Source organism: Marmota monax, unplaced genomic scaffold (assembly GCF_021218885.2).
Source record: "Marmota monax isolate L192 unplaced genomic scaffold, Marmota_monax_Labrador192_F-V1.1 WCK01_AAM20220418_F8-fsc00077, whole genome shotgun sequence".
Taxonomy (NCBI): domain Eukaryota; kingdom Metazoa; phylum Chordata; class Mammalia; order Rodentia; family Sciuridae; genus Marmota; species Marmota monax.
The window spans coordinates 1,970,719-1,995,209 of record NW_026694610.1 but is presented as its reverse complement, the minus strand read 5'-3'; the positions used below and the strand labels follow the sequence as shown (position 1 = coordinate 1,995,209).

Here is a 24,491-nt window from a genome sequence, read left to right as displayed (position 1 = left end):
TATCTCATCATGCTATACTTGCAGTTATCCTGAACCATCATATAAAATGTAAATCCCTCTTAATTGTTTTCTGACTCTTCTTGATGATATAATATACCTGATCCCGTGCTACCTTAAATTAAGGTATTGCTACCTCAATTCTGAAGAGATCCTTTTTCTTATTACTTTGATGATTATTAATATTACCATAGAAATGATTTCACTTAATTTTCACTCAACATGTGAACCTTAGTAGCAAAAAGTGCTATCTTCTTTCTCCTAGTTTTCTATTGCTTTTACCAAATAATTTGTCAGATACATATGTCAGAGTTCTTCCTTGGAGGCCAACATTTAAGTTTTCAAACAATACTCATTTAGAACCACAAGAAAGGCACATTGACTATCTGTACTATTAATTTTTTCTTTTTGTTGCCCTTGTTTACCTCTAGTTGGAGTTACAGATTGGTTTGATGATATTCCTGTGTTATATGAGGCATTTACTGGAAGGAATGTCACTGCAACATATGCCAGCCCAACTTTTGTGTGTGTGTGTATGTGATTAATAAATTTGGAGATTTATGTGAGGTTTGACTAGTTTCAAACTGTTCAAACTGACTGATAGTTTAGTCCCCAAAGGTTTGTTAATTAGAGTAATTAGTTTTACTCTCATGGTTGTTTTCTATTTAAAAAAACAAAACACACTCTTATTTATCAAATCAGTGAATCTTTGGGAATTTAAGTCTCTCAAAGACTTGTATTTTAAATAGTCTGGCAAATTTGCTACTATGAGTGATTTATATTAGAAATCCAAGATTGCTAAAATGTCACATATCTAAGAGTACATGAGTGTTTGGTCTTACTACTGTCAGAATGTAATGTTGTGTTTATGTAATGGAATATATTTATAAAAGTTGATAATGTGCTATTTCACAAAACTGACAAAATGGCATTATCCATCAAGCGAATAACATAAAAATTTGTAATAATTGATATAACTGCTTTAAAGAATAAAGTAGCTGGGACAAAAGAAATGAAGTGAAAAAGTAATCATAAAGCACTAGCATTCTGAGTTTCCAGGAAACAGTTTGGTAAACAACAGTAATCCCTAAAAATCATCAGTGTGTTAAGAAATAGTAAGACGTTATGTTTTTATTTAAAGGATGACCTCTTAATTCTAGAGAAAGAATATAACCAAATGAAAGACTCACTGTTTTATTCATTTCTGTTGAAACTGGGGGATAATGTTTTAAAGATCCTAGAGTGAGCTGGGCATGGTGGCGTATGCCTGTAATCCCAGCTGCTTGGGAGGCTGAGGCAGGAGGATTGCAAGTTCAAAACCAGCCTCAGCAAAAGCAAGGTGCTAAGCAACTCAGTGAGATTCTGTCTCTAAATAAAATACAAAATAGGGCTGGGGATGTGGCTCAGTGATTGAATGCCCTGAGTTCAATCCCCAGCACCCACCCCCGAAAAAAAAGATCCTGGGGTGAGTATAGAAAGTTATTTTATTTCTTACCCTTTGCAATCAAGGGATCTGAGTCCATTTGTAAAGTATTTCATAAAAAGAAAGGATGCAGCCAGGCATAGGGGTGTATGCCTGTAATCCCAGTGGCTAGGGAGCCTGAGACAGGAGAATTGCAAGTTCAAAGACAGCCTCAGCAAAAGTGAGATGCTAAGCACCTCAGTAAGACCCTGTCTCTAAATTTAAAAAACAAAACAAAAAGGACTGGGGATGTGACTCCAGTAGTTGAGTGCCCCTGAGTTCAATCCCTGGTACCAAAAAAAAAAGAGAGAGAGAGAGAGAGAGAGAGAGAGAGAGAGAGAGAGAAAGGATGCGATTAATTCAGGAAATGCATACATTTCTGGAAGAAACAGTTCGATTCAAAATGAAGCAGGGTTCACTTTTAGAGGACAGTACATTGAGAGACATTAACCATTGTAAGATTTTCAGGTTTTTTCCAAAGTCAAGTCATCTTTTGGAGTGGGGGGAAAGTTTAATTACTGAATTATGTTCCTGTAACTTTCAAAGTTGCACAGGGTTTAAGAGAGAATATTGGAGTTCTTAAATATGATCGTATTCTTGTTAATTTAGAGAAGGAGGGTGAACTACTGATACTTGCATTATTAGATAGAAGACTCAGGTTGCCTTTCTTGTTTTTTGATTGCTGTAAGGAACTTTTGTAAGAAGAGAGAAAGAAGAAATCAAAGTCTTGCGTATCTGCAGGATGTTATTAATTCTAGCATATTAATATCAAGTCAGTATACTTTTGTGATCTGAATTTAATCTCTGAAAAACAACCAGTTGGGTAAATCTTTTAAATAAATTCTTTCCTGGTGGCTTGAGCGTAGCTCAGTGGTGAAATGTGTGTTACTATGCAAAAGGAGACCCTGGGTTCAATCCCTAGCACCAAAATAAATAAATAAATAAATAAATGTGAATGGACTAAAGGCTACATGTGGCAATTCAGGAACTCTACAAGAAGTACATGTGTAAGTGAATGCAAGAAATTATGAACTGATTCTTTCATCAAAAACATTATTAGCCCTGCACAGTGGTACATGCCTGTAATCCCAGCAGTTGGGGAGGCTGCGGCAGGCAGATTGCAAGTTTGAGGCCAGCCTCAGCAGTTTAGCAAATATAGCAATTTAGCAACTTTGACCCTGTCTCAAAAAAAAGGAACTGGTGATGTAGCTTAGTGGTAAATTGCCCCTGGGTTCAAAATCCAGTTACACACACACACTAAATTAGACATGTTTAGAGCATTGAAGACTCTTAAGTTAGATGCAGAGTGTGTTTGGTTTGGGGCTGAAAAATAGTGACAATGCAAAGCTCCAGTTAATTTCTTTTACCTATACCATTATTCTAAAAAAAGGCTCTTCTTGATAAAATTTTGTTAAGCCAATTCAAAGAAATATTGCACGAGTTGAAAATGACACAGATAAGTTAAACTCACATTTTTTGACAAGATTCTTAGCAGTGAAGTCTTTAGAATAGTAGCAGTCACCAGTATTGCATCTTTGTTGGGTAAAATTGTTTCTATTGCATGTCCTTAGAAGAACAGAAGACTGAAAGTTACTGAAACTCCATTGTATTCAGTAAAACCTTCAAAAGAATAAAGAGGGTTTAGTCTTCCATTGAGATTAATATTTTGCATTCCTTTTCTTGAATTATGTTTATTCTTGAGACTTTTGAAATATATCTTAATTGATAAGTATTTTTCTTTCTTTTTTATTCTTTATGTGAGCACTATTTGAGTGTTAAGGATAGTTTTAATGTTGATTATAAGTTCCTTATATTTTCTGCCGTAAACTGCTAAGACACTCTTTGCTTCAAATTCATAAAATTTATGAGGTAAGACATTATTTTTATACTTCCCTTCAAAAGGTTTACATATGTAAGTGAAGTAAGTTAAATTTGTCTTTTTCAGTAGTCATCAAGGATGAATTATTCCAAATAAATAGCTTTTGCTATTTCTGTTTTATTTTGAAACTGTCAGGAAGATGATAATAAATTATTTCTAAACAGAAAATAAGTGTATGCTTATATATATGTATACAGCATTCAGTAGTATGTTAATGCTTCTTATTGTAATATGTTAAAATATTTTTATTTTGTCTTTACTCTTTTATAAGGAAATATGAAGTTAATTTTCTAACAGACTTGAATTTGCTAAGTTGTATACATTTTTGTTTTTAAATATTTTAGTCCCTTTATCTCACCTTACATGTTTCTGTTATGTTCTTTTAAATATATATTGGTTTGTCTGTTTAAAGAAACTCTCCATTTTGTAAAGGCATTAATATGCTTCTCAAAGAGACAGTGATAGATTAAAAACATATATAAAGTTCTTGCCCAAGCCACCATACTCAACTGCCACCATCATAGAGGAAGAGAAAGAGGTGGTAGGTGATAAGTGTCCTCCAACTCTTCTCATTTATACTAAGGAGTAGCATTAGTTTCATACAATGTAAGCCTACTCCAGACATGTATAAAACAAATTTGTGTGAGGTGTTTTTCTAACTCCAGTGGATCTCTAGTTTCAAAAAGCTTTTTTAATCAGTGTGAATAAATGAAACCATTTTATCAAAAATTGATGATATAACTACCATTCATTATTATAGTAATACGCCTCATACACATATAAATTGTATTATCAGTTTAGGGTTAAGAGTATTATAATTGTAAATGCAAAACCATTTTATTAAAATGAAAAGGTGATTTATAAAACAAATACTAATATTTTGTTTTTATTGTATTAATTTGGTTAAAATATTTCTTTTATATTCAAATTTAAATTTTTTCTTACCTTTCATTAATAGGTAGTATAGATCAATCAGTGTTAAAAGAATTACCCCCTGAACTCCTGGCAGAAATTGAATCCACCATGCCACTTTGTGAACGTGTGAAAATGAACAAACGCAAGCGTAGCACAGTAAATGAAAAGCCAAAATATGCTGAAATCAGTTCAGATGAAGATAATGATAGTGATGAAGCTTTTGAATGTAAGTATCACATAACTTTTTCAAAAAAAGAATTTAAAAGGTAGATTTATGTGTTTGTCTCATAATTCAGGGGGTCAACAAGAGCACAGTAACCTTAATTCTTAATAATCTAGAATCTAGTATAGCAAGTTGTTTTCTTTATATTTTAAAAGTATATGAAAGATGAGATCAGTTGGCACCAAGAAAAATATTTTAAATGAGCTATAATTAGTGTTAAGCACTAGGTATGTATCTGTATGTGTTCATTTATTAAGCTCCTACTATATGTTAGGCACCGAGAACAAAAATACAAATAAGATGTGACCCCTGTCTCAAAGAATCTTCTGTCTATTGGGGGAAATAATTGAGTAAATGATTGTGGTACAGTGGTAATAGTTAAATCTAGGATGATATGGGAACACATTGGATTGGCATCAAAATCAGAGTGGGGGTTCAGAGAATGCTTACTGGAAGAGGTGACACTTGAGTTGAGTCTTAAAGGACACGTAGGAGATAGCCAATTGAAGAAATATTTAAAACCATACTATCACTAAATTATGAATGGATTAGCCACATTGTGGATTATCTGTGTGGTTTGGACCTGGCTTCTCCTTTTTGCCCAGCTGTGTCCTGGAATTCCTCCCTTGTTTCACTGTTTTCCAGAGCTGGCTTCTTCACTACACAGCTACCTCTCTACAACACTGTGATCACCTGTCTTTGCACTAGACTTGCTATACCTCGCCTGTCTTCCTACTGGCCCACTGAAAAAGTTCTTCTCTTTTATCCCTATCTTCCTTCTTCTGGAGCAAGAGAATTGAGCCTAGCCAAGAGGGGTCAACAACCTTGTTTGACTTAAACGGCATTCAGTGGAAACAGACTATGGGAGATCTTCACTTGTGTGCCAACTGACTTAGTCATAATGACCAAAAGAAGTGGGAAGATCACCAGTGTGTTCTACCTTTTTCACCTAGTATCCATAGATTGAGGTGTGACAAGCAAGGGCAGGAAGGACAGATGCATGCTGCCATTTTTAAGTGTATATTGCTGATGGAAGCTCTTCACCTCCAAAGTTTTTAACCAATGTTCATTTATTCTGACCTTTTTAAAATTGTGAGTTCTTGAGCTATGAGCAGTAGACTATGACTGAACAAATCTGAACAGTTTTAAGAGTGAAATAAAATATACAGCAAACATAATCTGACATATTTAATTATATGTATGATTGTTATAATTTTGTATTACCTTGAGATGTATTTACACACAGTATATTAAAATGGCTAAGGTTAATTTTTTATTACAATCAACATTTGGTCATATGGGGACATGATTAGCTCGGGCAAGTAAACAGAGAAAGGATATTTGGTGGCCCAGAATCTCCCTCCCTTTCATATACATGACTCCACTCCCTTCCCTAATATGTTACCACTTCTAGAACATCCAAGAAGTCCCTTAATCACAGATTTATTTTCAATTTTACTTCAATTCCAGTTAATTGATAGTGGCTGCCTGTATTATTAAATTGATGAGAATTCTGAAGCTACCTCACAGATAAGTGGAAAGGATAGCAGAATTAGAAATGTCCGCCAAGTGTAAAATGTAGAGCCACACAGGTCTCATGTTTGTCAGAAGTGCAACCCCTATTCTTTTTCTTACTTTCCATTATGAGAGATGCTATTTTATGGGAACAAATAGATTCATCTTAAAGCCATGGATCCTATTCTATCTATCTTCAAATATTTTGAAAGCTATTATTGCTTATTTAGAGGACCTGAGCTTCAACCCTAGGTAAAAGGAAAGTTTCTCTAGGATTTTAAGGATAAGTGGCCACTAGGGCTATTGATTATGAAAGAAATTCAATTGGAACTTGGAGTCACCAACCAAACTGTCATTATACTGCAGAAGAAGTAATAGTGAAAATATAGCATATTACAAAATGTAACATTATTGGGCTGGGGCTGTAGCTCAGTGGCAGAGCACTTGCCTAGCATGCGTGAGGCACTGGGTTCAATCCTCAAAACCACATAAAAATAAACAAATAAAATAAAAGCATTCTGTCCATCTATAACTAGAAAAAATATATATATTAAAAAATGTAATAAAAGTATTATGAGAACTTAAGTTTCAAGCATTATACTGCTTTTAAAAGAGACTTTTAATAATGTACTTTTTTTAATGTACTTTAATCAGTTGGTTTCCTAAAATCAAAAACTAAGGAAATATTTTGTTTAAAGATAGGGGAAAGGATTGAAGAATGACTTTGAAAGTTGGGCCACACAGGCTTAGATAACTGTAGAACAAACATAAAGTCAGCGGGTGCCCTGGGGAAAACAAAGAGTGAGTATATAGGAAGCTAAAGAGAATTTTGGAAAGGGAAGGTAAAGAATGCCCAAGTCGTAGTTTATGTACCTCTCACTTGAGTCCCTTCCTCTCCCCTGCTTTTTCCAGAGTAATGAGGGAAATGAAAAAAGCCACAGTGAGTTGGGATCCTGGTAACCTCATTACAGCACACACAATGTCATAGAAGTTGTTTGGTTTTGTTATCCTCCACCCCATTTTTATTCAAACTACATAAACTAATGAATATGAAGAAAAATCTCAAGGGTCTATAAACAGTTGTCACAATACAGCATATATGTAATTACTAACAACTGTGAGACTTTTTAAGCATTTTCTATTCATGAGATTTCACACTAGAGGGGCTGAGGTTGTGGCTCAGTGGTAGAGTGCTTGCCTAGCCTGCATGAGGCACTGGGTTTAATCCTCAGCACCACATAAAAAATAAAAAAAAGATATTGTGTCCACCTAAAACTAAAAAATAAATATTAAATTTTTTAAGATTTCATGCTAGAAATAGATTTCTTATCAAAATAGTTACAGTGCAGAAAGACTAAAGTAGCTCATTAATTTTGGTTCATATCAGACTTCATATCTGAGATCCCAGAATACTACTTTCTGAACAAGTTTGTTTATTAGTTGCCAAATCCTTATTTGGTGGGCATTTCAATACTTGACAAAACTTTGAGTGAATATTATAAAGAAGTGACCTGTTTCTCATAGACATACACACACACACACACACACACACACAAACCTACTTATAGTAATATATGAGACAACCCTTAAAAGGGAAAAGGGGAAAAATCCTATTTCTCTTCACATACTTCATAACCAAATTCATGACTGATTATGAAGAAAATCATGATTTTAATATATTTATTTACATTTGTCCTTTATATGATCTCTTGCTATGGCAAACCTATGACCACAAAGAAGTGGAAACAGAATTAAATTCCTTTTCCTGCCATGTTGTTGATAGATTGGACAGAAGGGTTGGAACCAGAAACCAAACTAGACTTGAATAGGAATAGTTAGGGCAGCAGATAAGAGTAAGTAATTTTGTTATCCACATATAAGGACACTAATAGAAGTATAGATAGGTGAATGAGCCAGAGATTGACATCCTTAAATCAAAGCCAAGTAGGGAACTCAAAAGATTTGTCTTGAGTATTTGTGTGTTGATCAGTTAGGGATTCAAAAACAAGCCAGTCAGAAAGAAGCAAGGGAGTCAAGTAGCAGACTAGATAATATGTCTCTGTCAGCAACAAGTGTTCCCTCTGATAACCAGTGTATGATTTCAAGGTAGGACACATCAGTTCTCTACCCTGGTTTTAACTTGATGGTGCCTACACTCTAGAGTAGGTATGATAAATATGTCTCCCTTGTACTTCGCTCCACCTGTCACTGCAGAAATTTCTAATCCGTCTTTTTTTCTTGAACTGTGATGCTTTCTTGGGGCTCAGAATTATATTCAACTTAATACTTTAGGCAGCTATTACCAGTTGATCAGAGTTGATATATCAAGTGAAACCTGTTTGCCACATTTGCCTAGAGAATCCTGTCAGTCTTGTGATTTTAAACAGAATGCTTAGATTCCTGGAAAGATGGGGAAAAGACTGAAAGTAACATATAAACATGCTAATGTAGCATGCATAAACTTCGTCGCTTTTCTCCTTGGGTTTAACAAGCCTATTGTTGGAGAGCTGAATTCAGTAATTAGTGTTTACAATATTGGTTTATTCTATCTCTGTGGGTTTGTAATGTTAGGTCATAAGAGTCTATGGAGTTTATTGCTAAGTTGTGGGTATAACTTAGCTATTAATTGATGACATATTTGGTTACTCATATTCTGTAACACAAAAGTTGACTCAGCATCCAAATCCTGCTCCCCATCAATAATATAAATGCTTTAACATGATTCTGTTTTTTATCCAAATATTAAATAAAGGTTGTTTTACAAGCCTTAATTAATCTTGACGTTTACATAAAATCTTTACTGACATATTGAATACCTTTTATTGAAATGTGTACTGTGTTTTAATTCCCAGAACCTTCCTGTTCTGTTTAGTAACAAACTGAATTAATGTAAAAATTTTTAATTTTAGATAAATCTAAACTTCTGAATAGACAAAATTACTCAATTCCTAGACCCACAGAAAGAATACCCCTCCCCCCAAACATGGTTCATTTGTAAAGTACAAGTTTTAATAGTCTTTTTAAATGAGGTAAATTATTTGTCATGGGGATTTGCTTCTAGCCTCTAGGAAACGACATAAAAAAGATGATGATAAAGCTTGGGAATATGAAGAACGTGACAGAAGAAGCTCTGGGGATCATAGGAGAAGTGGCCACTCTCATGAAGGAAGAAGGAGTTCAGGTGGTGGTCGTTATCGAAACCGAAGTCCATCAGATTCTGACATGGAAGATTATTCTCCTCCTCCCAGCCTTAGTGAGGGTAAATCATCAGTGTAAACAGCTTTCTTACATACAGATTTAAATTAGGGCTTTAGCTTTGAAGAATATTTTATATCTTGTTTTGAGTTACTTAACAACTCTTGATTTTAATTAAGACAAAAGTAAATATTTAGTTTGGATTTTTTTATCATTATTGTTTAAAGTATTTAATTAATGTTAAGGAACAAACTAGGAACAGAAATGGAAATATTTTAAATTGTCATTCCTGCAGTTTAGTATTTCTTTTGTTTATTTCAGTCGCTAGAAAAATGAAGAAAAAGGAAAAACAGAAGAAAAGGAAAGCTTATGAACCAAAACTAACACCTGAAGGTAACATTTTAGGGTTTGTTCTTTTTTGTTTCCTTTTATTTTTGTGCTTCTTGATTATTTTTTGTTTTTTTGTCTTCAGCTTCATTTATCTACTTGGAATCTGGATATAAAAAATTTTTTTTCACTTACAGAAATGATGGACTCTTCAACTTTTAAGAGATTCACAGCATCAATAGAGAATATTTTGGATAATTTGGAAGATATGGATTTTACTGCATTTGGTAAAATCAATTTAAAATATATTTATTTATCTCTTGTATATACCTAGCTTTTTGCGAATTCTCTAGAGCATTATAGAGGCATGTGCTGTGCCAAGGTACTTAAAATCTAGTTGTGCATTTAGATCTAGTGCATGTTATCAAGAAACTGAAAACTTTTACACAAAAATCTAAATTAGTCAAGTCTTTTTTTATAGAAGTCTGGGGGTGAGGGAAGAAGGATCAAATCCAGGGCCTTTAGCCAGGTGTGGTGTAGCACACTTATAATTCCAGCAGCTCCAGAAGGTGAGGCAGAAGGGTCACAAGTTTAAAACCAGCCTCTAAATAAATAAATAAAAGCCTCAGCAACTTAGTGAGACCCTGTGTCAAAATAAAAAGGGGCAGGGGATGTGGCTTAGTGATTGAGCGCCCCCAGTTCAGTTCCCAATACAAAATAATTAAAATTTAAAAAAGCAAAAACAAATCCAGGGCCTTTCTTCCATAGGCTGTACAACTGTGGTATCATTGATTTACATCCTCAGGCCCCAATTAGTTAAGTCTTGGTATACCATCTTTTTAGAATCCTGAAAGTTCCGCTACAATACTAGGTTAAAAGAATTAAAGAAAAGTCTTAATGCAGGTGAGGTTTGAATAGGCAGAAATAGGAATCTATTCATTTATTGTAATTGTATTTATTGAATACTTACTGTACCATGTGTGTAGTGCTTTATTTTTACAATAGTATGTAAAGATTATCTCTGTAAATATAAAAATGAGTTCATAAAAACACTGCTTACAATAAATAGAGGAACTCAAAAATATTCAGCTGATAAAAACACTAAGGCCTAATTTATTTGAAAACCTTATGGCATACGTTAATTCTGATACAATTCCATCTATTTGAGAATACCTTTAAAGGTATGTTGCTCTCTTTATTTTTATTTTTTAGTTTTGGTGCTGGGGATTGAACCCGAGGGTGCTCAACCACTGAGCCACATCCCCAGCCATATATATATATATATATATATATATATATATATATATATATACATACACATACATACATATACATATATGTATATGTATGTATATGTATATACACACACACACACACATATATATATTTAGCTGTAGATGGACACAATATCTTATTTATTTAATTATTTTTATGTGGTGCTGAGGATTGAACCCAGTGTTTCACACATGCGAGGCAAGCACTCTACCACTGAGCTACCACCCCAGCCCCCTTTTTATATTTTATTTAGAGACAGGGTCTAAGTTGCTTAGCACCTCGCTTTTGCTGAGGCTGTCTTTAAACTCATAATCTTACTGCCTCAGCCTCCTGAGCTTCTGCGATTAAGGTGTGCACCACTGTGCCCGGTGCTCTCTTTATTTTAAAAGTGTTTGTTCTGTGAAAATTAGTGTAAATAACATTGTTTTTTATGATCATGTTGAGTATCAGTTTCATCTTTTTAAAAATTTTGCAATTCTATACTGAGAAATTGTCTTCTGTGTCATTTAGGGTCCCAAAAGGAAAACAGAAGCACTCTCAAATTAGGATACTTTGAGGTGGAGTTATTTACAAATAGATTAATTATGAAGATGGGGGTGAAGTAGTGCCAGAACCCAGAGTTAACTGCCATGGACTGTTACCATCCCTACACCCAAATGAATAAGGGTAAAGAGAAATCATAAGAATTCACTTAATAGGAAAAAAAAAATGTTATAGAGCAGGTACAAAAGAAGCAGTATTTTTGGACAGATCCAGCCTGAGACCTCATAAGAAACGAGTCAGGGATATAAATAGCCTGACCTCACTCTCCTTCTCTTTGATCTTCTGACAGGGTACCCCACTGGCTGAACCCAAACAGAAGCCAGAGGGCATGGGAGACTATTGATGTAGTTCATACAGGTCAGCCTCCTGGGACAGAGAGAATGGTTGAAAAGGGTCAACAGTGTACCTGTCTACTATAGTAAAGACAAGAGAGCTGTCTGTCTTCCCATTTTAGTCAGAACTCTTTAATTTTACTCCTTCCCCTTTTCATTTAGGGTTTGCTTGAGATTTACAAAGGCCTTTTAATTTATTTGTTTAGTTTGTTTATATTTTTGTGGTCAAATTTTTTATTAAAAGTTAAACTTACCATCTTGAGCTATTTCTTTTACCTAAATTCTATATTTGTTTGTTTGGTTTTTTAGGTGATGATGATGAAATTCCTCAGGAACTGCTCTTGGGAAAACATCAACTTAATGAACTCGGCAGTGAATCCGCTAAAATTAAAGCAATGGGTATAATGGATAAGGTATCTCAGTAAAGTAAAATTTATAAATTTTCTGTTTTTTTTTTTTACTGGGGATTGAACTTGGGCACTCAACCACTGAGCCATATCTCCAGCCCTATTTTGTATTTTATTTAAAGACAGTGTCTCACTGAGTTGCTTAGTGCCTTGCTATTGCTGAGGCTAGCTTTGAACTCGTGATCCTCCTGCCTCTGCCTTCTGAACTGCTGGGATTACAGGCATGAGCCACCACACATAATGTTTTCAGGGTAAATTTATAAAGTTTACGGAAATAATAATGAAAACTCATTATTATTCTTAAAAAGCCCTTGAGTGAAAGTAGTATACTATAGATATTATAAGGAAAATTATATTATTGTTTTGAAAGAACATGGGCCTTGAAATTTTTTTCAGTTTTACAAGTATTTAGATTATTAAATGCAGAAATACACTACATTTTTCTTTGACCTTTACTCATTTAGGGTTATTAAAGAGTAGATGTGCAATTTTAACATGTTACGTCCCATGGTTTAGAATATTGGTTTTAAAATTGTTATTAAATATATATAGCCTCATTTTTTTAGGCTTTTGTGAGTTGTCTTCCTGTGAGTGCACTGTCACTAAGAAATAGTTTTATTTCACTAACGAAATAGCAAATTATTTTACCAGTGATAACTGCAAGCAACAATGACAGCATCAAGATTTAGCTTCCTGAGCCAGGCACTGTGGAGCATACCTGTAATTCTGTAGCTCGGGAGGCTGACGCAGGAGGATTGCAATTTTAAAGAAACTCAGTGAGAATCTGTCTCTAAATAAAATATAAAATAGGACTGGGGATGTGACTCAGTGGTTGAGTACCCCTGAGTTCAGTCCCCTATAGCCCCCCCTGTCTACCTCCCCCCCCAAAAAAAAGAGTTAGCTTCTTGCAGTCTTTATCTGCTATCATTCACACCTTAAATTGCTGTATGATTGCTATACAAAGAGAGTTTCAAGACAATTTCCCTCTCCTTCTCTTCTGATCAAGGTCCTTTCTGTACAACATTGTAACTGAGTCTTAAGTCTCCTGGTCTGTAATGTAGATACAATGATCTAATCTTCAGAAATACTAAAAGAATTAATAAAAATATTATGTTGACTTGTGGAATCAATTCCAAGCAATTTAATCCTGTTTAACTTTTCTATTTTATAATTTTAAAGCAACTTATAAAGTATTTTGATGTTTTTATAAACCTAAGGTATAATTGGTTCTTCATTTTTTGTTGAAATATTATGCCATGAATTTGATTTTTAAAGCCAGACATACCACAGTTAACAATTATTGTGCCATTAGTTCACACCAGAATTTCTATATATGGTTGGAGATATTGGTGTAGTTGTGTATGAGAATATGTCAAGGGTTTTTTGAGGTGCCTGTGCCAGTCTTAGATATTTCTTAATTCCATAATTACATGTTAGTTAATATTTCAACTTATTTGCAAAGGAAAATTTGCTAGGTACAACCAAAGTATAGATATTTATGAAAAGTCTCAATGCTTTAATCTATTATGAAATAGTCCAAAGCAGTATTTGGGGAAACTTGCTTCTGTACTACAGCATGAGTAATCAAACTGGGTTTAACATCAGTTGCTTTGTTGATCTCCTGTTGGCTCTTCTGGCTGATTTGGTTGAATGTCCCGGCAGCATGCTAGGAACTAAGTAGAGTACTATTAAATCAAGAGAATCTGAGTAAACAGTTACCTCCTGATGATACTAACTTTTTAAATACAGAAAATATCCTTTGTAAGAAACTAAACAGGAAACATTTTTTAAATGTCTAAGAAGGATTTCTAAATAAAGCCGTGTTGTTTCAATTCACGTTCATAACTTTTATCATTCACCTTTCCATGCTTCCATTATTCAAAATGCTATCTGGGATTATAAATCTGCTGAATAACATTATAGTGTGAAGCTAAGTGATAATTATATCAGTGGGTGAAATCTTTAATGTATACATGTGTTCATGTGCAAATTCACTGTCACTTCCACAAGGGCAGAGGGCCTAGCATCAGAACACATTGAGTCTTACCTGGATATATGCCCATTCTCTTTTCTCAGGGTGTTTTCAGAAAAAGTTGAGTAATTCTTTACATACATGGAATTTAAGGTTCTTTGAACGGAAGCTATTTTTTCCCCACTCTTTCAAGTAGTAATGTTATGTTTTCCACAGCCCAAAAGGAATAATTGTTTTTTGAATAATTTATAGTTTTTTGCCAGTAATTGATAAAAAAATTTATGTTCTCATTTTAGCTTTCAACTGATAAAACTGTGAAAGTTCTAAATATCTTGGAGAAAAATATTCAGGATGGATCAAAACTCTCCACTTTGTTAAATCATGTAAGTGTAAATTAATATTGTTGATTTTACCCTTAATATTGTTAAGATACAAATTTTTTCACAAGCAACTTCAATTTATATGGAAAATTCCATATTTCATAATTTGAGCTTATTACTACAAATTATTAGTTGCATTTCTTAACATTTCTAATAGAATTTCACTTTTAGTAATTCAAAATTAGTGTTATACATTGTCAATTTCCAGCTTTACCATAAATAATAAAGTCAGATGACTTTTTTTTTTATATTTTTTTTTAGTTGTAATTGGACACAATACCTTTATTTCACTTTTATTTTTATGTGGTGCTGAGGATCGAACCCAGAGTCCTGCACGTGCGAGGCAAGCGCTCTACCACTGAGCCACAACCCCAACCGCCCCCCCAGCTGACTTTTTTTATTTTAAAAGTGAATCTTAACTTTGTTCTTCCTTGTATGAGTGTTTAAATTTTCATTTTATAATGTAGTATAAGTAGTAAATCTTTTTGTTGATCTTCTAGAAAAAAGTTAGAAACGTTATGCTGATTTCCTAATGTATACTAAAACATTAATCTTTTATAAGCCGTTTTTAAACCTAGTTCAAAGGTAGGTGAAAGGATACAATGGGTTAGTTCATGTAGTGTTTAAAACCATATCTGGCATGTTGTAACTATACACTAAATGTTAACTGCAACTGTTACTGCATTTTAATGTGTTTATATCAAAAGCAATTGGAACATGGTTGCAGTGGTTTATGAATTGACCAAAGTACATTTTCAGACGTCTACCTTCCTAGCATTGTAGCTAACTTTATAAATCACGTATGCATTCAAATTGATCTTGATATTTCTAACATTAATGAAAACAAACATTGATGTTTATAGGAATTTAGTATAAGAGATAAGATTTGGGGAAGTTTTAAGTCAATGAACTTTCTTTTTTTAAAAAAAGTCTAGGGGATGAGTTGAGGTTGTAGCCCAGTGCTAGACCACATGCCTTTTGTGAAGGATGCCTGGTTCTGGGTTCATTCCCCAGCACCACATAAAGGAAAAGAAAAAATACAGTGGGGCGGGGGACTTGCATATATGTCAGCAGTAGATCTCTTGCCTAGCATGTGTAAGACCCTAGATTTTATCCACAGCACCACAATTTAAGATGAAAGGGGGAGGGGGAGCCTGGAGAAAATTTTTGAAAACATAAAAAAGTTCATACTCTCCTATAGCACTGGCCACTTTTAATACTTTTGAGATACAACCACAGTTCCATTTTTGGATATATGTGTGGGTGTGTGTATTTGTAACACACTGAATTTTATTTTATCTTATGAAATAATTTGATGTTTTTAGAAGCCACAGGTTTGCTAAGTACCCATATGGAATAAGACATGGAGAAAAATAGTCTTAGGTGGTAGTTCTCTGGATTATTAAATGTATGTTTTGTTTTGTTTTGTTTTGTTTTTGAGGTTCTGGAGGTTGAACCTAGGAACTCTACCACTGAGCCATAGCCCCAGCCCTTTTTATTTTTTGTTTTAACAGAGGATCTTACTAAATTGCCAAGGCTGGTAGCATCAGCCTTGTGATCCTCCTGCTTAAAACCTCTGAGTAACTTGAGATTATAAGTGTGCACTCCTGCACCTGGCCTTTATCTATACTTTATTATTTTTTGTAGTTGTAGATGGGCGGAATGAAATGCCTTTATTTTATTTGTTTATTTTTATGTGGTGCTAAGGATTGAACCCAGTGCCTCATACATGCTAGGCAAGTGCTTTGCCACTGAGCTACAGCCCCAGCCCTGTATCTATACTTTCAATACCCTCTTTTTTAGACTAGTTTTGACTTATTTTTTTTTATTGTTGTTGTTTGGTTTTTTGTTGCTAGGGGTTGAACCTAGGGCCATGTATGCTGGGCAAGCACTCTACCCACGGAGCTACATTCTCATCCCCTTGGCTAGTTTTTTAATCATATGAAAAAAAGGCTAAAAGAAACCTATAGTGGCAGTCTACTCTATTGTTTCTATAAGTTACTTAAAACTTAGCCAAGCAATTATGGGTTCTGGGACTGGCAGTGTAGCTCAGTTGTAAAGTACATGCCTACCATTCATAAGACCCAGAAGTAATACTATAACATGAAGTTTGTATTTCATAAAAAAGAGTGTGATAGGGCCTGGGTTGTGGCTTCGTGGTAGAGCGCTTGCCTAGCAAGTATGAGGCACTGAGTTCAGTTCTCAGCCATATATAAATGAATAAATAAAATAACAGTTTATCAACAACTTAAAAAATATATTAATAAAAAAAGAATGTGGTAAAAATATTTGCACTTTTAATAGTAAGCTTTAAAGTATTCCCTCCCAGTTGTAATGTCAAGTTGCTAATGTGTGAAGTAAAAGGAAGTCTTTTGTCAGTTGTTGAATTATCTACTTTAGAAAATGAGTTATGTCTTCAGTAGTCTTTATATCACTACTTTGGGTGCGGTGAAGTTGCTGATGTTTGATTCTAAGGTCTCTCATGCATGGTAATAAGTGCATGTTCTACAGCTCAGTTATATTGCCAGCACTGAATATTTCTACTTTTAATTTCAGTTTCAGAAATACAGTGTGGTTAATAAACAGGTATTAGGAACTGCTCAGTCAATAAATTTGACTACTTATAAATAAAAACTTCCCATGTTAATTTCTCTTTGTTTTTACTTAAAAAGTTATTTTAACTATATTTATACCCAAGACACAAAATAAATTTATATGCAGTGTAGTGTGGTAAGTTAAAATCTTAGATCTAGATAAAGTACACAAAAAGTAAAGGTAACCATAATTTATCACTGGAGTGTCACCTACTGGGGAAATTAGGAGGCAAGTATATCATGTTTGCAAATACTGATAACAAAATTTTTAAAAAAGAAAACCTTGCCTAAAGTAATATAGTATTTGTGCTTTATTCCGGATATTCTTTCAGAGTATGCACATCAAAATCCTGTGTTTTCTACCATTGAAAATCAAATATATCAGAATTTTTTATTGATGTTGTAGACTTATACATGTGTTTATTTCCACTTCATTAAACATGTGCTCTTTTATAGAATAATGATACCGAAGAAGAAGAAAGATTATGGAGAGACCTTATTATGGAGAGAGTTACAAAATCAGCAGATGCCTGTCTTACAACTATCAACATTATGACATCCCCTAACATGCCAAAAGCTGTATACATTGAAGATGTAATAGAAAGAGTTATACAGTACACTAAATTTCATTTGCAAAATACACTTTATCCTCAGTATGATCCTGTTTACAGATTAGATCCTCATGGAGGTTAGTTTGTCCATGTATGTGGGTATTTTTTAATATAATATCAAAAATGTCTATTGTAAATTTTCTCATGTTAGATGAGTCAGAATATATGAAATATATAAAATATTCCATTTTAAAATGGAATCAAAACTATTAGATCACATAAATCATACTAAACATTGACTTTGGCTTTGTATTTGAGTAGAATATAGAACTCTTAGTTAATATAGTGTTTCCCTAATTATGATTTTTTTTTTTAGCACTGAGAGGTTAGCACCCTAATCTGAAAATCTAAATGCTCTGAAATCTGAAACTTTTTAAAGTTCGTGGGTTTTTTTCCCTTTTATTAATGCATTGTAGTTATACATAATAGTTGGGTTCATTTTGCCAAACATATACATGCATAGAATTTGATTTACTCCATTTCAGTCCCAAGTTCTACCATCCTCACCATCCTTACTCCTGAAATCTGAAGCTTTGTGAACACCATCAATAATGCTCAAGAAACTTGGGGATTTTGGAGTATTTCATATTCTTGTATTAAGGATGCTCAACTGGTAAAGTCTATCCAAGTAGTACAAAATCTGAAGAACTTCGAAATCCAAAACTCTTTGTTTCCAAAAATTACATAAAGGATACTTAACCTGTATTTATGTATGATTGAAGGTACTTTTACTAGTCAAGAGAAAAATCCCAGATGCTCCCGTTTCTGTTACCACTTTTCCCTAATTTTACCCAGGTAGTTTTCTCTTTTAATAAATAACTGGCTTTATTTGCCAGATTGTGTTTTAATGTAGCCAGAAGCAAGATTGTGTTCTTTTAATTCAGAAAATCGATTTTAGCTTTCATTATGGAAAAATATTAAAAGTTGCTATTTTCCTTATCTTGATATTTCTTTCTTTTTAGGAGGGTTATTAAGTTCAAAAGCCAAACGAGCTAAATGTTCCACTCATAAGCAGAGAGTAATAGTAATGCTTTATAACAAAGTTTGTGACATTGTTAGCAGCCTGTCAGAATTGCTAGAGATACAACTTCTTACAGACACAACAATTCTTCAGGTAACTTTTTTTTTCTTTTTTTAAGCATTTTGTAAATTTTTAGATGAAACAATATAAGAATAGAGGATCTGATGAAGTCCTGTGTAATCTTGTTTTACTCGGTAATAATGTCATTTCCACATTAATTTTTCCCATTCAGACAATGTTATATTCAAATTAAAGAAATTAAAGTTCAGGGGAGTTTTCAGGGAGTTTTGGGTAGAAGAGAAATGAATGTAGTATAAATTCCAAACTCTAAATTCTTTGAAAGATATTTCCTTTACAATATGTCAGGATATTTTCACCCAGGAAAATGAATGGTTTTTGTTTCTTTATATTTACATGGCATTTATTAATCTAAAAGATAGATATTAGAAAAATGGCAGCTATGAATCAAGGTAACTAATGTATGGGCTAATGTCCTTGAGAGATGAAGGGGAACAGAGAAGGGAATAGATACTGACTACATGAGGGAAAGAAAATGCCCTCTGAATGTCTTCTGGTATAGTTATATGTTGTTGGAGTACCAACTAGTAAGATACAATATTACTGAAATCAACTAAAGATATTTACTTAAATTTTTCTTTTCAGGTTTCATCCATGGGAATAACACCATTTTTTGTGGAAAATGTCAGTGAACTACAGTTGTGTGCCATTAAATTAGTCACTGCAGTAAGTATAATCAATTTGTATTTTTAGTTATCCCCCAGTAAAATAATGTTTACATTATTTAATCTAGACTTGGAAAAATTAATGTAGATTCCTGGTTTCTAGTAGGTTAATTTTGCTATCAGGATTATTTTATGTATCTTATTAGATTCTGGGAACTAAGGATTCATCTTTTTGTTCCATGAATTTATCCAATTAATCTGTGTTCCAGCTAAAAATTCCTTAATATTTATAATAAAATCAGAATGGTCTGAAGTCACTTAAATTTTGTCTTGTTTCCATATCCAAAATTTCATACCAAATGATATAATATATTCTTTGACTTCTTTTTTTAGTTGTAGATGGTTACAATAAATACCTGTATTTATTTTTTTTTATATGATTTAGGATCGAACCCAGTGCCTCACACATGTTAGGCAAGTGCTATACCACTGAGCTACAACCCCAGCCCTATTCTTAGACTTTTATAAGAATGTTGTAATCAATAACAGAAAATTTGAGCAAATTGTCTTAAGACATTACCATTGAAAATGAAACATCTTCATTCTAAATAAATAATATTTTTATTACATGTATCATTTTTGCTTTGTTTTCTAATACAATAGTTTAATTTGTAATCTTATAATTACTTAACAGGTATTCTCAAGATATGAAAAACATAGGCAGTTAATTTTGGAAGAAATTTTTACTTCACTTGCAAGATTACCAACCAGCAAGAGGAGTTTAAGGAACTTCAGGTAACTAATTATAGAAGTAGTCAAGTAATGAAGAACTTCGTAATATTATAACCAGGATACATTTATTCATCATTTCTGCCTGATTTATATTCTTTATTTTCTAATGACTAATTAAAAGGCAGTTTAGTTAGAACATCATGAAGAGTAGCTTAGATATGGGGAATCTTATTTGGGGAATTCAAAGTAGTTCAGTCATCCTCAAACGTCAGGATCTATGGCAGTATTTTAAAATTTTGGGTTATATAATCAATCAACAAACATATGACAAAATGTTCAATATCTCTAGCAATTACAGAAGTGCAAATCAAAACTACTCTAAAATTTCATCTCACTCCAGTCTGAATAGCAGCTATTAAGAATACAAACAACAATAAGTGTTGGCAAGGATGTGGGGGGAAAGGTACATTCATACATTCCTGGTGGGACTGCAAATTGGTGCAGCCAATATGGAAAGCAGTATGGAGATTCCTTGGAAAATTTGGAATGGAACCACCATTTGACCATCTATCCCACTCCTCAGTTTATACCAAAAGAACTTAAAAATAGCAGAATACAGTGACGCAACCACATCAATGTTTATAGTAGAACAATTCACAATAGCTAAATTGTGGAACCAACCTAGATGCCCAGTAGATGAATGGATAAAGAAACTGTGGTGTATATATGTACACATATATACACACACACACACACACACACAATGGAATATTACTGAGCATTAAAAGAGAATAAAATTATGGCTTTGCAGGTAAATAGATGGAATTGGAGAATATTATGCTAAGTGAAGTAAGCCAATCCCCAAAAACCGAAGGCCAAATGTTTTCTCTGATATATGGATGCTAATCCATAATGGGTATGAGGGTGGTGCATGGGAGGAATGGAGGAACTTTAAATAGGGCAAAGTGGAGGGAGAGGAAGGAAAGGGGCATGGGGATAAGAAAGACGGTGGAATGAGATGGACATTATTACCCTAAGTACATGTATGAAGACACACACAAAAAAAAGAGTGAGGCCTATGACTTGGACTTAATTTTAAATAGTTGTAAGCCATTGAATGTTTTGGAAAGAGCTGAAAGATTACTCTTCACAGCAATATAAAGAATAGACATGAGGGCTGAATACTTTTAAATCACTAAGTACACTGTAATAAGGAATGTTATCCATTGCTATGGTATTATTGTCTTTATGTCAAAGGGAATTCTTTAGTGATTATGTTGACCTGGCATGTAGGTTTATTTTTTAGATTACTTTGAAGGCTGTCTTCTATAATTATTTTTATCTTAATTTACTTTTAGACTCATGTTTATTGATAAATGTCTGTTATCTGTTAACCCTGAAAAAAATAACTATCAATATATAAAAGAACTCTTATTTTTGTACAACCTCTGTAGAACAAAGCACTTGTCAATTGATTTTTCATATTCTGTGCCACTGACCTCATATTCACTAATGATCAAGAGTTGAATTTGTATTCAATTTTTTTTTAAAGAGAGAGAGAGAATTTTTAATATTTATTTTTTAGTTTTCGGTAGACACAACATATTTATTTTATTTTTATGTGGTACTGAGGATCGAACCCAGTGCCCCGCACATGCCAGGCAAGCATGCTACTGCTTGAGCCATATCCCCAGCCCCAAAGAGTTGACTTTGTATTCAATTTTAATACCAAATGACCACTTCATTCAGCAGATGGAAACTGAAAGCTTTTTCATTTTCAAAATCATTTTGATAAACATTCAGTAATTTTTCATTATAAATTTATCTGCAGTGCATATAAAATAGAAATTTGGATTAACTATTGTATTTTTCTTCTGGCTACTTTAATTATCTGAGCACACATTGCATTGGCATTTATTTGGTTATTTTTTATTACTCATTAAAAATAATTAGACCTAAGAACACTGTTAGAAGGACTAAAGACAATGCTTAGAAATATTAGTAAAACTGAAACTTTCAGATAATGATTGACTTGTAAAATAAGATTGTCTTCATACTCCATATAATTCAAACCATTTTTTCCTTACTAAAGGTTAAATAGTAGTGATATGGATGGAGAACCTATGTATATTCAGATGGTTACGGCACTGGTTTTACAACTTATTCAGTGTGTAGTACATTTACCATCATCAGAGAAGGACTCTAATTCAGAAGAAGACTCAAATAAAAAAGTAAGGAAATATTTTAAAGTTTTATAACTTTGCACTTTAACAATCAGAAACACATATATTCTCTGTAATTCTTTAAAAAAACTGAAGTTCTTAATTAGGATTTCATGATTGGCCTTTTAGTTCTTATAGAGCATTGGATAAGGTTTTAGAAGACTGGAATTCTAGTACTGATTTGTAGCTACAGGTCATAAAACATGAAAATCTTTTTGACCATTTTGGGTTTCTTCTCCAGCTGTAAAATGAAGGTAATAATACTTAACAGGCCTACTATTCCAGATTGTGAAACTCTAGTGAGATATTGAATATGAAAGTGAATATAATAACTCTAACATGTAACATAAATGTGCAACATATAAATATAATTGATATGTAATTCATATGGAAATGTGTCTATGCCTTCCGTGATAGGTAACTCTTTGCTAAGGTTTTCTCTGGTATCTTTGTTTTTGTGTTGTTTTCTTTGTTGTAATTCTGGGAATTGAAGCAAGGCCTTCTTTCCATTGCTACGCAAGCGCTCTACCACTTGGCTACACCCCTATCCCTCTCTTGGTTCTAATAGACTCAGTTGACACTTGGACTTTTCCAAGTTCTATAGTTGTACCCCAACAAAAGTTTAAGAAACAGAAATAGTTTTGTCTATTCTGTTATAGCTAAATACTAATAAATGTTACTAATATGTCATAGTTGACAAATATTGTCCAAAAAGTTGAGATCCTGTTTGTTTCTCTCCTCCTTTTTTTTTTTTTTAAAGACCTTTATTTTGTTTGTTTATTTTTATGTGGTGGTGAGGATCAAACCCAGTGCCTCACATGTGCCAGGCGAGTGCTCTGTCACTGAGCCACGACACCAGCCCCTATTTCTCCCCTCTTCTGGTCCCATTGTTTTGTCTCTAATCTTCATTTCTTTACCGTAGGGGACCAGTAACATGAGTATGTTTATCTTCTTCCATTAATTTATTTATCATTATAGATTTCAGTAGGACTATTTTGTTTTTAAAATGTACATAAATGATAGTGATATATGTACAGTTAAGATTTTCAGTCAAGATTTTGGGGAGGGGTGTGTGCTGCAGATTGAACTCAGGACCTTGTGCTTATAAGGCAAGCACTCTACCAACTGAGCTATATTGCCAGCCCTCAATTATGTGTTTTTAATACACATAACTCAGGGGTTTTTTTAGTTGAATTAATAAAGCTATAGTAGAATGTTGTCATAACTTAAAGCAAATGCTTTTTAGATGTACTTAGAAGTATAATTATTAAATTATAGAATATATACATTAATTTCACTTAATGTTGTCAGTTTGCTCACCAAAGTGATATTTTAGTTTACGTTTCTTTATTATTATTATTTTACCTAGTATGGTCATTATGAAATTGTATATCAGAGTTTTATTTCATGTTTCCCTAATGAATATTTGTGAGTTTGAGCCCCTTTCCTTGTATTTATAAACATTTGGATTTCTTCTGCTATGTGTTGAATATTTATATCCTAATCTTAAAATTTGCAATGAATTTGTTGAATTTTCCTTTGAATTATATTCCATTGTTTCATAAACTTTGAGGTTGGAGTATTCTTTGGTTGGTTTTTGTTTTACTTTTGCTTTTGTTGTTGTTGTTGCATTGCTGAGGACAGACCCCCAAGGCCTCATTCCTACACTAAGCACGCATGCATTCAGTTATCACTGAGCAACACCCCCCAGCCCTGAAAAATTCTTTTTGTACTTTTAGTTCATATCTTCTTATCCTGACCTGTATCGCTATAAGCAACGACTCACTACAATTTCACTCTTAAATATTTTAACAAACTCTACCAGTATTTTTATCCTTATAGTTTTAAAATTTGTTTAGTATGCTAACTGTGGCTTTTCTCTTTTTACAGAAAAGAATAAATATTTAGTATTTGAATGTATTTATTACCTCTGTTCAGTAATAACACGGCAGTAGCAACAATAACTTATTTCTTACATCATAAGTTCATTTTTCTCACTATAGGTTGACCAGGATGTTGTCATTACCAACTCTTATGAAACAGCTATGCGAACAGCCCAAAACTTCCTTTCCATCTTCCTTAAAAAGTGAGTAAGATTAACTTAAGTCTGATTTTTATTTTCCAAGTATATACTTTATTTAGAAAAAAGATGAATCCAGTTTCCTGCCATAATCTGAACTTAGGGTACACCTCCCTGGTCCTTGCT

At 33.3% G+C, this 24,491-nt stretch overlaps 1 protein-coding gene across 2 annotated transcripts in view; it reads left to right on the top strand.

Annotated features, from left to right (window-relative positions):
- Positions 1-24,491, top strand: part of Nipbl (NIPBL cohesin loading factor) — a 177,595-nt gene that overhangs the window by 108,326 nt on the left and 44,778 nt on the right. For both annotated transcript variants that reach the window (XM_046422262.2, XM_046422263.2), the window contains exons 11-22: positions 4,297-4,479; positions 9,053-9,250; positions 9,508-9,579; positions 9,711-9,800; positions 11,973-12,076; positions 14,339-14,425; positions 17,473-17,704; positions 18,590-18,741; positions 19,312-19,392; positions 20,026-20,126; positions 22,156-22,294; positions 24,289-24,371. In XM_046422262.2, coding sequence (XP_046278218.1) covers positions 4,297-4,479; positions 9,053-9,250; positions 9,508-9,579; positions 9,711-9,800; positions 11,973-12,076; positions 14,339-14,425; positions 17,473-17,704; positions 18,590-18,741; positions 19,312-19,392; positions 20,026-20,126; positions 22,156-22,294; positions 24,289-24,371 — 1,522 coding nt within the window. The remainder of the gene's footprint in view (positions 1-4,296; positions 4,480-9,052; positions 9,251-9,507; positions 9,580-9,710; positions 9,801-11,972; positions 12,077-14,338; positions 14,426-17,472; positions 17,705-18,589; positions 18,742-19,311; positions 19,393-20,025; positions 20,127-22,155; positions 22,295-24,288; positions 24,372-24,491) is intronic.